The 14,633-nt window shown below is 43.4% G+C and overlaps 1 protein-coding gene across 2 annotated transcripts in view; it reads left to right on the top strand.

Annotated features, from left to right (window-relative positions):
• The window catches only part of FGGY (FGGY carbohydrate kinase domain containing), a 346,832-nt gene that overhangs the window by 39,321 nt on the left and 292,878 nt on the right, over positions 1-14,633 (top strand). For both annotated transcript variants that reach the window (XM_060231899.1, XM_060231898.1), the window contains exons 3-4: positions 3,569-3,680; positions 4,142-4,293. In XM_060231899.1, the coding sequence (XP_060087882.1) occupies positions 3,569-3,680; positions 4,142-4,293 (264 nt within the window). The remainder of the gene's footprint in view (positions 1-3,568; positions 3,681-4,141; positions 4,294-14,633) is intronic.

The following is a 14,633-nucleotide window of genomic DNA, read 5'->3' on the forward strand; positions in this document are numbered from 1 at the left end:
TGCCGGCTGGAGGGTGTGTGAAAGATCACATCAAACGGCTAACGGACTGTTTCGTTGAGCTGGAGGCAAGAGGCAAGACTGTAGCTCCAGACGACAGAGTGTACATTTTGCTGTCGTCGTTGCCACCTGAGTACACTCCCCTGATAACTTCTCTGGAGACGGTGGACGTAGCGACCCTGACCATGGAATACGTCTGTGCCCACCTGCTTGACTTCCAAGAGAGAATTGCGGCCGTGAGCTGTCCGGGGGTGTCGGCCGGGCAGCGTGCTGTTATCGGTGTGTCCGGGAAGACAGCCAAGAATGAGCCAGCTTCTGCTGCTGGCAGGCGTCCGAAGGTGGAGGAAGTGGAGCCGACTGCGTTTGCAGTCCGTCGCTGCTATGGATGCGGGTCGTCGCAGCACCTGCTCCGAGCTTGCCCTGAGAGGGAGAAGAGGCGGGGGCGTGTGCGGCGAGAGCGGAGGACCGCCAGCCCGTGTGAGGAAGCAACCCGGCTGGTCACGTCTGCAGTAGAGAGCACAGGGTCTGCTTGGATTTTAGACTCCGGGGCAACGAGCCATCTCTGCTGCGAGAAGGAGTTGTTGAAAAACATTGACAGTCCTGAGCATAAGTATGTGAGATTGGCTGATGGGACCACTGCCAATTCTGTTTGCTCAGGCAATGTGGAATTTCCTGCACTGAAATGTATGTTGCAAAATGTGTTGTATGTACCCTCACTGCAGTCTAACCTGTTGAGTGTTAGCACACTGTTTGACCAGGGATACCAGGTGAGATTTGAGAAAACCTGCTGCAAAATCCTGGGAGGTGGGGGAAAGTTGCTTGTGACAGGAAGGAGGGAAGGTAAACTGTATGTGGTCCAGAGTGATTGTGCCCAGGTGGCTCAGGTGTCGAATGAGCCTGTGCACAATAATTGTATACATTTGCTCCATAGGAGACTTGGGCACTGCGGATTTAGGGCGTTAAAGAAAACCCTGGAGCTTGTGCCTAGTTTGAAAGTTAATCCTTGCAAATGTTACTTGGATTGCCAGGTCTGCAAGAAGACCAAAAGCAAGGCGTGTGCTGTTGCTAAAGAAAGCTCAAGGGAAAGCACACGAGCCCTGGAACTAGTCCATTTAGACGTTATTGGCCCATTGCCAAAGAGTCTGTCGGGGAGGAGATACTGCTTGGTGGCCACCGACGACCACACGAGGTACGCGTGGGTTTTCACCATGGTGCATAAGTCTGAGGTGTATAAGACATTCACCAAGTGGGTCAAAGCAGTGGAGAGACAATTAGGGGTTAATCTCCTGGCTGTACAAACCGACAGAGGGGGGGAATTCTTATCTAACCAGATGAAACGTTGGCTGGAGAACAAGGGCATCGCCCACCGTCTGACGAACCCGGCAACGCCCCGAGAAAATGGGCATGGGGCTGTATTGCAGAATGTGATGTATTGCATGTTAGAGGATGCACAACTGCCAATGACCTATTGGGCAGAAACCATACATGCAGCTGTTTTTTTGCAAAATAGGGTTTGGTGTAATACTGTGAAAAATGTGCCTTACAGGTTACTGTTGAACAAGACCCCAGATTTGAGTTCTTTAAAAGTCTTTGGGTCACGGGCTCGGGTTGGCATCCACTCCACGAGTAGCGGGGAGGGGGATGTCCGGGCAGAGAGCCTAATTTTTCTGGGCTACAAGCCAAGGGCCAGGTGTTATCGTTTCTGCAATAGCAAAAGCAAGATAACACTTAGTAAGAGTGCCCAGTTCAATGAAGAAAGCAGCTGGCCAAGGTTGCACTCCTTGCAGAAACAATTTGTCCTGCTGCCAAGTAGCGATAACGATGTTGGAGCGCAGCCCAGAACTCCAGCCCAGGAGGTGGCACCCAGTGGGGCTGGAGAAGGTGAGCCGAATGCTGGCACAGAGCCTGACGAGCAGAGTCAGGAGGCAGAGCCTCAAATGCAGGAACTGGAGGTAAAGTGTGAGAGTCAGGAGGTTCAACACCCAATTACAGGGGCAGAGCAACCAGCCCAGGAGGTGGGAACAGAGCAACCCGAAGAAGACAAAGCTGGTCCAAGCACAGGGCCACGGGTGTCTGCCAGGTCCACCAAAGGCCAACGTCCCGCTAGGTACAAGTGTCCCTATGTCACTCTGACTGTCAATCCAGACCCACCCGGATTTGAGGAAATGTTAAAAGAAAAGGCTAAGAAATGGAAAGCCTGGGTGGCAGAGTGCGAGGCAAGGGAGAAGGAGGCTGAAGCCAAGCGTCTGAAAGAGCTGGCTGAACAGGAACACGATGATGTGTTTTACAATCATGATGAGTTCCTGAACGAATTCCGGAAAGGGTTCCGAGCTACGTAAATATGAACTGTAATGTTGCTGGTGGACATGTATGTAAACTGTGTGAAGTGTTTTGGTGCACTGGGTTTAAATAGATTAGGAGGTGTGTTGGAGCCAGAATCTACATAAACCCAGTCTGACAGCTACAGTATGACAGCTGGTGATCTAGCTGCCAGGCTAGGTCACAGTGACCTGATCAGCAGACCGGCTTGAGCCGGCAGAAGCCAAGTGATGCAATCTGCTGAGTCAGCATGGCCAGGATTGGCTGCTTGGACTATATATGATCTGTGTGTGCATCACACAGGTCTCTCCCTGTGAGATGGTGGTTAGGCGAAGCACTTTGTCCGTGGAGGTGATATTGTATAGACTGCACAAGAGAGCACTTGTTGTGTATATATGTTAATACACCTTTTGGCACTAGTTGCACGTGTCTGCCTGATTTTCTTTCCTGAAGCCCTGTGTCGGGCAAGTCATCTCCCTCACTCTGCTACTCCCGCTCCGACAGTTTTCATGATGCCCGCTAGGTTGTTTCTCTTGTTAATCCTGCACTGCTTTCCCCCCTCGTAGGGGAAGGTTATAGAAGGGGTTCTGATTGCCTTAAGAAGTGGAGATAAAGTGTTCTTGATACCTGAAACTTAGATGTATTTGACTCAAGGCAGCTAACAAAGCAGCAAAATCTGCAAGGACATGAATATCATAAGTATCCAGAGAAAAGTGAAAAATAATACAAGGTTTAAAACACATAATTAAAATGAATACACAAGAGTTAAAACGTGCAGCCAAATCTGCCAAAACAGTTTACACTCAAACAAATGATTCTTAGATGGTGGCAACTGTTAGGTCTTCTTGCATCATTGGTTGGTACAGTAGAGAGTCCCACCTGGACATGCAGGAAGTGGTGGATGAAAAGCCCTCAGCATGCCCCAATAGGCTGGTCCTCCAGCACAAAGGGCTACAATACTTCCTCTGTCTGCGACTTCGTAGAACTATTTTCAGAGTAGGTGGCAGTGAGCTAGAAGATCCACCATATAAGTCATTTTTATGAATATGTAGTTTATATAAACTTTTGAATTCTCATCTACATGTAAAGTAGCTAAATGGAAACTTGTTAACAAAATCAGTGGCTTTGTGCTGCTATGCTAACTGCTAATGTTTCAGCCTCTGTAGATATCAGTATTTTGAATGTGGGCTGACTGTTACATGCACTATTCTGTGGTTTCTATCTGAATGCTTCCTTTTTTGTGTTTTCCTAGAAAATTATCCAAAGGATAGATATTGGACAGATTCGAGGACTTGGTTTTGATGCTACCTGTTCCCTTGTTGTCCTGGACAATAATTTCCGTCCCTTGGCAGTCAACTTTGAAGGTAAAACACTCAAACTTAATATCAGTATGTCCAGTGCTTAAAAAAAGGATTGCTATTAAAACAAATGTACATAACAGGTAAAGATGAAATTCAAACACTGTACCATAAAAGTTTGGAGTTCTAGTAGCGATTCCAGAGTGACTCTAATCCAAGGCTCACTCAGGTCTGTAGAGAAGGGAACTGTCTGCATATTGTTGACACCTTGCTTCACCATCATGGCCAAAAGTTCCATCATGGCCATTAGGTTCCAACTAGCTGACTGATTCTCCTGAGCACTCTTTGTTTCCTGCCAGCAAGAGAAGAATGAAACCAACAGTGGACTGTCCCTTTTATGCCAAATTTTTGCTTTGGTTTAAAGCTCTTTAGTTTTGCCCAATTGGTAAAAGGAGAAAGGTAAATGTGAATATAATTAGAGAGATTTATTATGAATGCTTTTACATCCGGGTTTGATCTCTTTTAAGGAGACTGCAAGAGAAACATCATCATGTGGATGGACCATCGTGCATCTGAACAGGCAGCATGCATCAATGGGACTCGACACAATGTCTTGTGCTATGTTGGTGGTGTGATGTCTGTCGAGATGCAGCCGCCTAAGTTGCTGTGGTTGAAGGAAGTGAGTTTACCTGAAAAACGTAGTAGATTATGGGTTGGTTTTCAAGAAGTTTTTATTTTTCTGTCTCATAACCTTTGTTTAAGTGATGTTATAAAATGTTCTGATTCCTCTCACTGGTTTTGTATAAGCCTTTGTTCTGAGTTGGAGAGCCTGGCATATTATATATTATGTTTCAGGAAAATGAGATCATACCTGCATAGCTTGCTAACTAAAGATAATTTTATATCTGCATACAAATTTAACTGCAGAGCATACAGTGGTAAATATTTGCCAGTTTTTATAGTCTAGTACAGGGGCGTCAAATGTCCAGCCAATAGGCCAGAACCAGCCCGCCCAGGGCTTTAATAAGGCCCATGAGGCTCTTTTCTCCCCTCTCTTGTCCTCACCCTTTGAAGCTCCGAGGCAGCCCAAGTTCCCAGGTCCTTCCTTGTCTTTGCAGGCTGAAGCAAGAAGCAATTCTGGGCTTGCAAAGCTGCAAAGAAAATGTGGAATGGACTTTCCATTAAGGTCTCTGTGCCCAAATATTCTATCTGGGCACAGTGACCTTAATGAAAAATCAATTCTGTGTTTTCCTTGCAGCTTTGTCTGTGCTGCAATGTATTTTAATGGAGTGGAGCTCAGTTTCACTTTTTGACATTTATATGGCCAGTTAGAAGCTGTTCCTTGCTGGAGTTGTGTGACCTTGCCAATAAAAGGGTTGGTGCTTTGAGCCAGCATGTCTTTGCTGAATGGACCTTAGAACTGGTGAGTACTCTAACCTGGGATTGTCAATCTGAGTAGACCTGGGGGCAGAGGGAGAAGTTTGCAGTGCCCAGCCATTTCTTATTTTCCTAAGCCCAGGGTATTTTATATTTTTGGCTTATATTTTTAGTTTCTGCCATAATCCTTGTGCTTTTTTTGATGTTTTATTTTTAAAATTGCATTGCCGAATCCCATTATTCCCCCATCTTTCCATTTTAAACAAAACATTGCAAGAGTTTTAAGCATGTTTGTATGGTAAAAAACAATATATTTAATTGTTTTTTTCTGTATCTTTCATAAAGTTTATATCTCCATTACCTGGCATTCCATTTGATGATACTCATGGCCCGGCCCCGCAAAGTTCCATTTATGTCAGATCCAGCCCTCGTAAAAAAATGAGTTTGACACCCCTGGACTAGTACACTAGATGCGGTGCTGGACTGGTAATACCACTTTCCAACTGGTGGTGGTTTAGTGTTTTGTTTTATAAGACTTCCTAAAAGATGGCTCTAATGATGGTTTGGACACTTGATAGGAGAAGGAAAAGGAGCACTACCGGGTAATGAAAGACAGTTTCATATATGGACATGTTAGAATTTCAGATCACAGTAGTCAGCAAAGGAAACACTTGCACACACACTTCAGAGTAGATTCATGGGATTAATTGTGCATTAATTGTGTTCTTTAGTGCATTAATTAAGTAAATTTTGTGTTTTTTTTCTCTCTATCCCATTCTTGCATTTTGGTTGTTCAGTCTGAGGGCAGCTTCGCTTACACATTTTAAAGGTGTATATGTTTCATAAATTAAATTTCTATAAGTAAAGTGTGTTTGCAAATGCACGTGTGATGGAAGTAAACTCAGGTGCTGGTATTAGCCATGGCTCTTTGATGTCCACGTTGTTATCCGTATAATCTACTGTTTAATATCTGAAGCCGCCCTTACATTAGCGTTTTATTCTTGAAGCTGCATTATTAGATTAGTTGAAATACAGGCTGCTTTCACACACATTGAATAATGCACTTTTGATGCACTTTATCCAACATGTGTGAAAGCAGCCAGAGTGAAAGACAGCATGGTTCAGTGGGTCTGCAGACTAATTTTAAGTAATGTTTGTGTCACAGGTTCATTGTTGGGAACCACTGTCTCTTTCTTATAGTTGTGGTTTTGTTTTGTCTTTGTTCTAATTAAAAAAATTAAAGATAAGGGGGCATTAGAATTTTTAATTGCATGAATAATTATCTTAAGGAGAGCAGTGATCAACTCTTTTCCTTATCTACAAGACAAAGTAACAGTGGCTCAAAAAACAACCCAGAGGATTTACATTGAATGTTAGGAAGTACTTTGTAATACCAGAATGTGGAGTGCTAGAATATGTTGCCAAGATGAAGAAACACTAACTGCACTTTTGTTAGCAAGTTAGGAAGCTGTTTAGGTGGATTTAATTTTTGAGGCAAAAGGATTGGTAGAAGGACTTCTTAAAGAAATCTTTCAGCTGCATACCCCAGGAGTATCCATCAGTGCAGAAGAGAGAGCATAAAGACGAGTGTATTGTGTGTAATTTTAAAAATTTATATACTTTTCTGCTCTGTTACAAGGTCTGGCATTTTGTATAGAGTTTCCTCCAACTCTGTGTTTTCACTTACTTGTACTAGTAATCAGCTTTTCACCACATTTCTGAAATCACCTCCTGAGCTGTCCTGTTTCATCTGTGCAGAGCAGCCCTTGAGCAAAAGTAGGAACTCTGTTCATAGAATCACATTCTAAAGCCCTCTTTTTTAGTTGATATTTTATGTGTCTTAGGTTGGCACTTCTTAATATTAACTGTCAGATCAAAGGGAAAATGTGAATTTTTTATAACCTCCACCAGTCTGGCTTGTACATTTGATCTCAATAATGCTTTCTGTCTCTTAATGAAGGCCAAATGTAAATTACCCCCTGTCAGCCTGCAACAGCTGGAGTCTCTTCTCTTGATTCTCTTCATAATGAAACAAGGTGCTAGCTGGAGAAGGCTAAGAAAGTTAACTGGCAAAAGTGGGTAGTGACAGATTCATATTAATTAGGGATTAATTAGCATCGCTTCTGGACCATTTCAGGAAATATGAATATTCACTTATACTCCTATTGTATATTTCAGTTGTCTTCTGATAATTCGTTTCAAGGTTCTGGTATTATTCGTTTCAAGGTTCTGGTATTAACCTTCAAAGCCCTATATGGTCTAAGACCTGCCTATCTGCTGGACTGCCTTGCCCCACATGTTCCCCAGAGAGCACTGTGATCAAGCTCTCAAAATCTTCTGGCTGTCCCTGGGCTAAAAGGAGGCTAGGCTCAGTTCCACCGGAGCAAAAGCCTTCTCGGTTGCGGCCCCAATACTTTGGAACACTCTTCCAGAAGCCATCAGGGCCCTGCGGGATTTATCGCAGTTCCGCAGGGCCTACAAGACTGAACTGTTTTGAATGGCATATAACATCTAATGGGAGAGGGCTGCCACCACATCTGGATCCATAGCACTTTTATTACTAACTGCATAGGATCTGTGCACATGAGAAAGAAAATATTACAGGATCCGCCAGAGTAACATCCTTGTTATCTAACTGATTGTTTTATTGTTTTAATATTGTTTTGTTTAGTGTTTATTTTATGCTGTTAGGTGCCTTGAGTCTGCACACAATGGGCAATATATAAATTTAATGTAAATAAACAATAAATAAATAAATTTTAATAGTTTTAGGAAAAGATTGTTATATATTTTTTGAAAAAAGAATGGGAGTTAGAAACATCAATAAATAGAGTCTGCCAACAATTTTTTTTAGTCTCGTAGCCCCAAGAAGACAAATGTGGCCACACAGGGAAATAAGTGGGTATAAGGATGTAAGATCTCTATGACTTGCCAAGACTGATGTTGTAGGAAACTGAAGGTCAGGGCCAGCCCTGCCATTAGACAAACTAGGCAGTTGAATATGGCGCTGGCAGACTGGGGGCACCAAATTGGCCACTCCCCATGTGACTCAGTGAGACAGCTACCTAGTGGCTGCTTCTCAGAGTCCCTCGTGCCTTTCAGGAGTCTTCCGAGAGGTGCAGGCTGCAGGGGCTTTCTCCATGCCTTTGCACCCCTGGGGTGCAAAAGCAGAGAGAGGATCTCTCCCCCTGGGCCTCTGGGAAACTCCTAAGAGGTGTGGGTGGTGGTGGCTTTCTTCCTGCCTTTTCACCCAAGTTGCAAAAGCAGGGAGAGAATCTCCCCTCCCTGTGCCTCTCAAAGTCTCCTGAGAGGTGTGGGGGGTTGGGGCTCTCTCCCTGCCTTTGCACCCCTGGGGTGCAAAAGCAGGTAGAGGATCTCCCCCCCCCCCTCATTCCTATCTGATGTTTCCTGAGAGGCATGGAGGCAGGGGATTTCCTGAGAGACATGAAGACAGATTGTGGTGCTGATTTCTCCTGCAGCATTTTTCTTTTTAGGTTTACTGGACCCCCAAAATTTGGGATTTCCAAAAAATCCTGGATTCAAATACCAATCTGGGATTTTCTGGAAATACCGAATTTTTTTGGGTCCAATAGACCTGAACTGAAAAATATTGGATTAAAAAAATTGCACACCCCTATTCTGAAACAGTAATGTCCTACACAAACATCAGCAGTTACAGAATTTCTACTCCCCCACCAAAGTATAACGGATTTTTTTCTTGGTGCACATCATTAGTACTTATAGTGATGTTCTCACAATGGTATTGTGTAGGCTAAGATTTCTGGAAGTAGTGTTAGTAAATTTCCTGAGTGAGAAGAGAGGGATGAAATCCTTTGGTAAATAGCAGGATACTGAATGGGGGTAGAAGGAGGGTTTATAAGAGGACTTCAGTTTCTGACTATGATGGTTGTGGAGCTTCTTTTTAAAAATCCACTGGAAACCATTGAAAGTAATTGTTTCCTTCAAGATCCCCTTACATGCATTTGTTGTCCCTGACTTTTGCCATTCTTTGCTGCCTCAGTTATCTAAAGAGAATAGTAAAAGGGTTAATTTTATCACTCTGAAAATCTATTCACATTAGTGAGTAGGATTTTTTTAGATCTATAATTAGGATCTTTACTATCAAGAAATTGTGCTTAACAACAGTTAGATATGGGAAAAATTATGCATTCCTATGTTTGCTTTATTTATTTAAAATGTATGCCCACTTTTCTGCTGAGCGTCTCAGAACTCAAGTTGAGATATGTGAATCTTTTTGATTTCTTCAATTATTTATTACAATCTTAATACTTTGGGGGGTTTGTTTTAAAGACCAAAAATTGAAACTAAGAGAAGTCATGCAGGATTACATGATGAATATATATGTGGATTTGCTTTTAAATCCCATTTTCCAGAATAACAACTGACTCTGTGTAATCTATAATATAATAAAAGCCATTTCATTTTGGCTTTTATAATATAACAAAAGCTATTTCGAGCAGCCTGATTGGTTGGGACTGGGTGGGACTGTGGTGCATCAACCTTTTGTCCATCAAACCATCAATCAACTGCTCTTGTGTCTCATTGGCTGACTCTGCTTTCCCCCACTGACTGCTGGCCCCAGGCAGACAAGGATTGGCCCTCTGGGGAAACTGCTAGGCGGTAGCTGCTGCTAGGCAACTAACCTTGCTTCTCTCAGTAAAAACCAACCAAGCTTGGTTCTCTCAGTAAAAGGCGGTGGGGGAGGTCTTTTTAAATCCTGTTTTGGCCGTTAAGGGAGAACTCACTGGTTGATTCCGCTCCTCTCCCACCCAAGTGGCTGTTGCTAGCCAGCCAAGCTGTTTCTGTCAATCAAAGGCAACCAACTTTGGTTCTGGCAATTACTGGTTCTCCCTACTCTCCCATTGGCCAAGCCGTCTGTCGCTCTGTTTTGCACAGGAGATAAAGAAAGCCTTCCCTCAACTGGCTGACGGATGGAGGAAGAGGGAAAGAGTCATAGGGAAAGCCTTCTCATGATTGGCTGAGGAAGGGAGAAGGAGGGGAGGCTTTCTCTTGATTGATTGAGTAATCCCTTGATTGACTGAGGACTCCTCTTTATCCTCTTCTGGAAGGGAAATAGAAATGGATGGGAAATGGTGTCCGGTACCACCAGACCAGATACAGGGAGGGAAAGTGAGAGAGAGAGACAGATTGAAGCCTTGTGCTTAAGACAACCAACATTATCAGAGAGTTGGTCTGAAAAGTATATCTAAAGGCCTTTAAGGGAGAACTTATTGGGACCGGTCCTGTGTAGGAATGTCACACGACTCAGGGTTGAGGATCTCACACCAGTCTGTCTTTGCTTGTGTGACACTGGTTGCGTTGCTTTATTTTTACACATTCTTCTTTACACAATCATTTACTAGAAGTATACAGAGTATGGAAACAGATGTTTACCATAGCTGTTTACCCCAAATGTGTATTCCAGGAATGAGGTGAAAGGGCAGAACATTCCGAGGCCCTCAGCATTCTTGCATAAGGGCAAAGTACAGAAAGGCTTAAGCCTGCCTTCTAAGTCTGCAGATGAATTCAAGACAAGGTTGGTTTGCCAGACCGTTGACCCTTCCTTCATTCCACTCTTTTCTGTTTTTTTAAGACTGCCTTCTGAGTCTATAGATGAAGTCAGATCAAGGTTGGTGTGCCAGACCGTTGACCTTTCCTTCATCTTCTGTTTTTTAAGGGGTAGCAAAAACATTCTAACCCCTCACAATCACTCTCTGGAATCGATTGTATTAAAGGGGTGTATTGGTCCAATTGCTTTGCTAATACATATGCATGATTGGCTTGCAAGTTATATTCTTCTCTTGACGGTTTACATATTCTTGTAAACAAGACACATAGTCAGCCTGAGAGAATAATGCCATATCAGAAGAATCACAGGTAGAGTCTAAGGGAACAGTTTCTCTGCTAATGTGTAAGGCAGAGGATTCCATAAGCCAGGATCTTTGAGGCAACCCTACAGCAAGGCGACTTAAACAACATACAGAAAGAGATATATTAGCAGGAATATAAGTAAAAGTTCAATGGAAGCAAGAGAAAAACCAACCAGGTGGTAAGGGAATATGGCCATAATTACTGGTTACATTAATTGTTGCATTACATTTCCACAAGGGGGCACCTGTTTGCAAGCAACCATGCAATGGCTTATGGTGGGAGCAATTTACCATCTGTGCACAAGTAAGATTTTCATGGTTAGCCGCATATGGGGTATATAGAGTTAAAGCATCCGCTGGGAGTTTATAGGTGGGAATGCCAGTTGGGTAAAGTTGCATAAGAGATTTGGGATTCATTTAAACATTTACCAAGAACTGTATCAGTTCCTGGAGCCTTGCAAACAGGAATTAGACAGGTTCGTAATAACATATGTGAATCAGTGTTGTGTCAGACAAAAATGTGAAACATTGTTAGTGTTAGCTAAGCGTTCCCAAATATTAAACTGATCTCCAAAACTAATCACCTTGACAGGAGACAAAATACATAAACACAAGCAACAAAGAATAGTCATGGAGTTCATTGTGAGTTGTGCAAATAAAGCAGCCACAAAGTTCTCTGGAGATGGCTCTCGCCCAGCCTCTTCCAACGTTTATTGAGCTTGATTAGTTAGACACTTCACATCCCCCAATGTGATATCATGAGCTGTCTGGGTTTGTGGGCGTCGCACCATCTCCCATGTGAGACTGAGATTGAAATTGGGAATCGGATTTGGGAGACCCTGATGCCATGCCATGAGCAGGACGAACACACTTAGCCAGCACCCACAAAGCACCTGTAAGAGAGAACACAGCAGCATGCCTGCGCCCCCAGGTAATAAGGGAAACTGGACCGTGCCAAGTTAATAAGACCAAATTCAATTGTTCCTGAACCCGCATTTGGGTAGGAACCCTCATTTTCACTCCTTTTAATTGTTTTTGAAGAGTGGTTTTCAGTGTCTGATTAGCATGTTCCACAATAGCTTGACCTGTGGAATTATATGGAATGCCATGCTAGATTTGAATGTTCCATTGTGTACAAAAACCAACAAATTCAGAAGAACTATATGCTGGGGCATTATCAGTTTTCAACAGATGCAGACCCATTATTGCAAAGGCAGAAATAAGGTGAGCCATGACATGTTTTGTGGCTTCACCACAGTGAGCAGTAGCCCAAAGATATCCAGAGTACGTGTCTATGCAAACATGAACACAGTATCAGGGTTTCAAGGAAGCTATACGGGTAACATCCATTTGCCAAAGTTTGTTAAGGAACACTTTCCCTATGAAGAAAGGTTAAAACACTTGGGGCTCTTTGGCTTGGAGAAATATTGACTGCGGGGTGACATGATAAGAGGTTTACAAGATTATGCATGGGATGAAGAAAGTAGAGAAAGAAGTACTTTTCTCCCTTTCTCACAATACAAAAACTTGTGGGCATTCAATGAAACTGCTGAACAGTCAGGTTAAAACAGATAAAAGGAAGTACTTCTTCACCCAAAGGGTGAATATTATTATTATATTATGATTAACCTATGAAATTCACTGCCACAGGAGGTGGTGGCAGCTACAAGCATAGCGAGCCCCAAGAGGGGACTGGATAAAAATATGGAGCAGAGGTCCATCAGTTACTATTAGCCACTGTGTGTGTGTGTGTGTGTGTGTGTGTGCGTGTACCTAGAAGACATTGGATTTATATTCTGCCCTCTACTCAAGAGTCTCAGAGCAGCTCACACTCTCCTCCATCTCCCTCCCCCACAACAGACACCCTGTGAGGTGGGTGGGGCTGAAAGAATTCTCACAGAAGCTGCCCTTTCAAGGACAACTTCTGCCAGAGTTATGCCTGACCCAAGGCCACTACAGCAGTTGTAAGTGGAGGAGTGGGGAATCAAACCTGGCTCTCCCAGATAAGAGTCCACACGCTTAACTACTACACCAAATTGACACACATATTGGTCACTGTATGACATAGAGTGTTGGACTGGATGTGCCACTGGCCTGATCAAAAGGTAATGAGAACTGTTTGACAAATGCTTTGGCATTGTGGTGAAAATAGCTGTGACTGAGAGAGGGATTAGTAAATAGAGAGGTAACACTTTTTAAACCTTATCAGCATGTACATTGCCCTGAGCAATCAAGCCAGGAAGATTAGAATGGCTTTGAATAGTGAGCAATAGAAAAAAGTAACTCACAGCAAGAAATTAAAAACTGCAAGATTAAAAATATAGCCAATCAAATTAGGGTCAATTTGTGAAGTGATACATGCACCAGGAAGTTGATGAATCAAATTCAATGCATATAAGGTGTCAACTATTAAGCTGGAAGACCTTTGTAAATAGAGTTGAAAGGCCATTCTTCTAGCAGCACTTTGAGCCTGCTGCACTGAGCGCTGTTGCAAAGTAAAGTCTGTCTTTTACACTTTTCCCCCAGCAAACTGGGTACTCATTTGACCAACCTCAGAAGGATGGAAGGCTGAGTAACCTTGAGGTAGCTACCTGAACCCAGCTTCCGCTAGGATCAAACTCAGGCCATAAGCCGAGCTCAAGACTGCAGTACTGCAGCTTTAACACTCTGCACCACGGGACTCTATCTGAATCCAAATTAGCATTTTCCTTAGCCAATTTCATCATCAATTCTCCTGCTGTGTCAGGATTATCAACCTGTCTTCTGATTGCTGCCTGAAGATGGTTGATAAAGTCTAAGTAGAGCTCTTGTGGCTTTTGACAGACAGTTGCAAAACTATGGGCTGGTCGCCCTTCTGTAAGTACTTTGGCAAAGGCCTGTAAAGCACATTTAGATATTATAGCAAGGGTTGCAATAGGGAGCACAGCTTGTGCTTCAATAGTACTGAACTGTCCAGATGCATATAGTTGTTCAGCAGTATAAATCCATTGGAGCCACGCTCTTGAACATCAATCAAATTACAATATTCACTGTCCCATACCACATACTGTCCAGGAGTTAACACCTTCCTCATCATATTTTTCCATTCTTGAGGAATCACTATGTATCCATTAGAGAGTCCTTCTAAAAGACTTTGCACATCGGTTCCCCTTATGCCCATGTCTCTGATAGCCTTTTGAATTTCACTCAAAACAGAGTGGGGCAACGCAGTATAGTTAACAACCTGTTGCCTATTCTCATTCTGTGCATATGTTACTGGGCATACCGATAAAAGGTCAGGCAACTCTTCCCCTATCAAATGTACAGGGCAAATAGACAACATTTCTACCAATTCTGGAACATTTTCCAATTTAGCATGACTATGTTCTGTGACGGAAAGCAATGGGTTAACCATAAACTGAAGACGCACAGGGCTGCATCAGGTGACCTGAGGGTGGGGGCAAAGTGCTCAGAGCTCTCAGGGAGGGAAAGTGATTCTCTCAGATTGACAGAATCTGCTGAGGCAATCATTCAGTCAAGTTGGCTTCTGACAGAGAAGGTGCCTGTCAGAGAAGTCTGTCAGTGGGGACCTGACAGAGACTGAGAGGGTCAGTTCGAGCCTACCAGAAGGGCTGAGAGGGCAGCTGATCCTGTGAAGGAGCTTGAGGCAGAGACGGGGAAGTCTTCCAGAGACTGCAAGCTTGACAAAATCAGCCAAGAGGGCTGTGTGTGTGTGAGTCAGTTAAGACCTGAACGGTCACAGACACCAAGA

This window comes from Heteronotia binoei, chromosome 2 (assembly GCF_032191835.1).
Source record: "Heteronotia binoei isolate CCM8104 ecotype False Entrance Well chromosome 2, APGP_CSIRO_Hbin_v1, whole genome shotgun sequence".
NCBI classification, from domain to species: domain Eukaryota; kingdom Metazoa; phylum Chordata; class Lepidosauria; order Squamata; family Gekkonidae; genus Heteronotia; species Heteronotia binoei.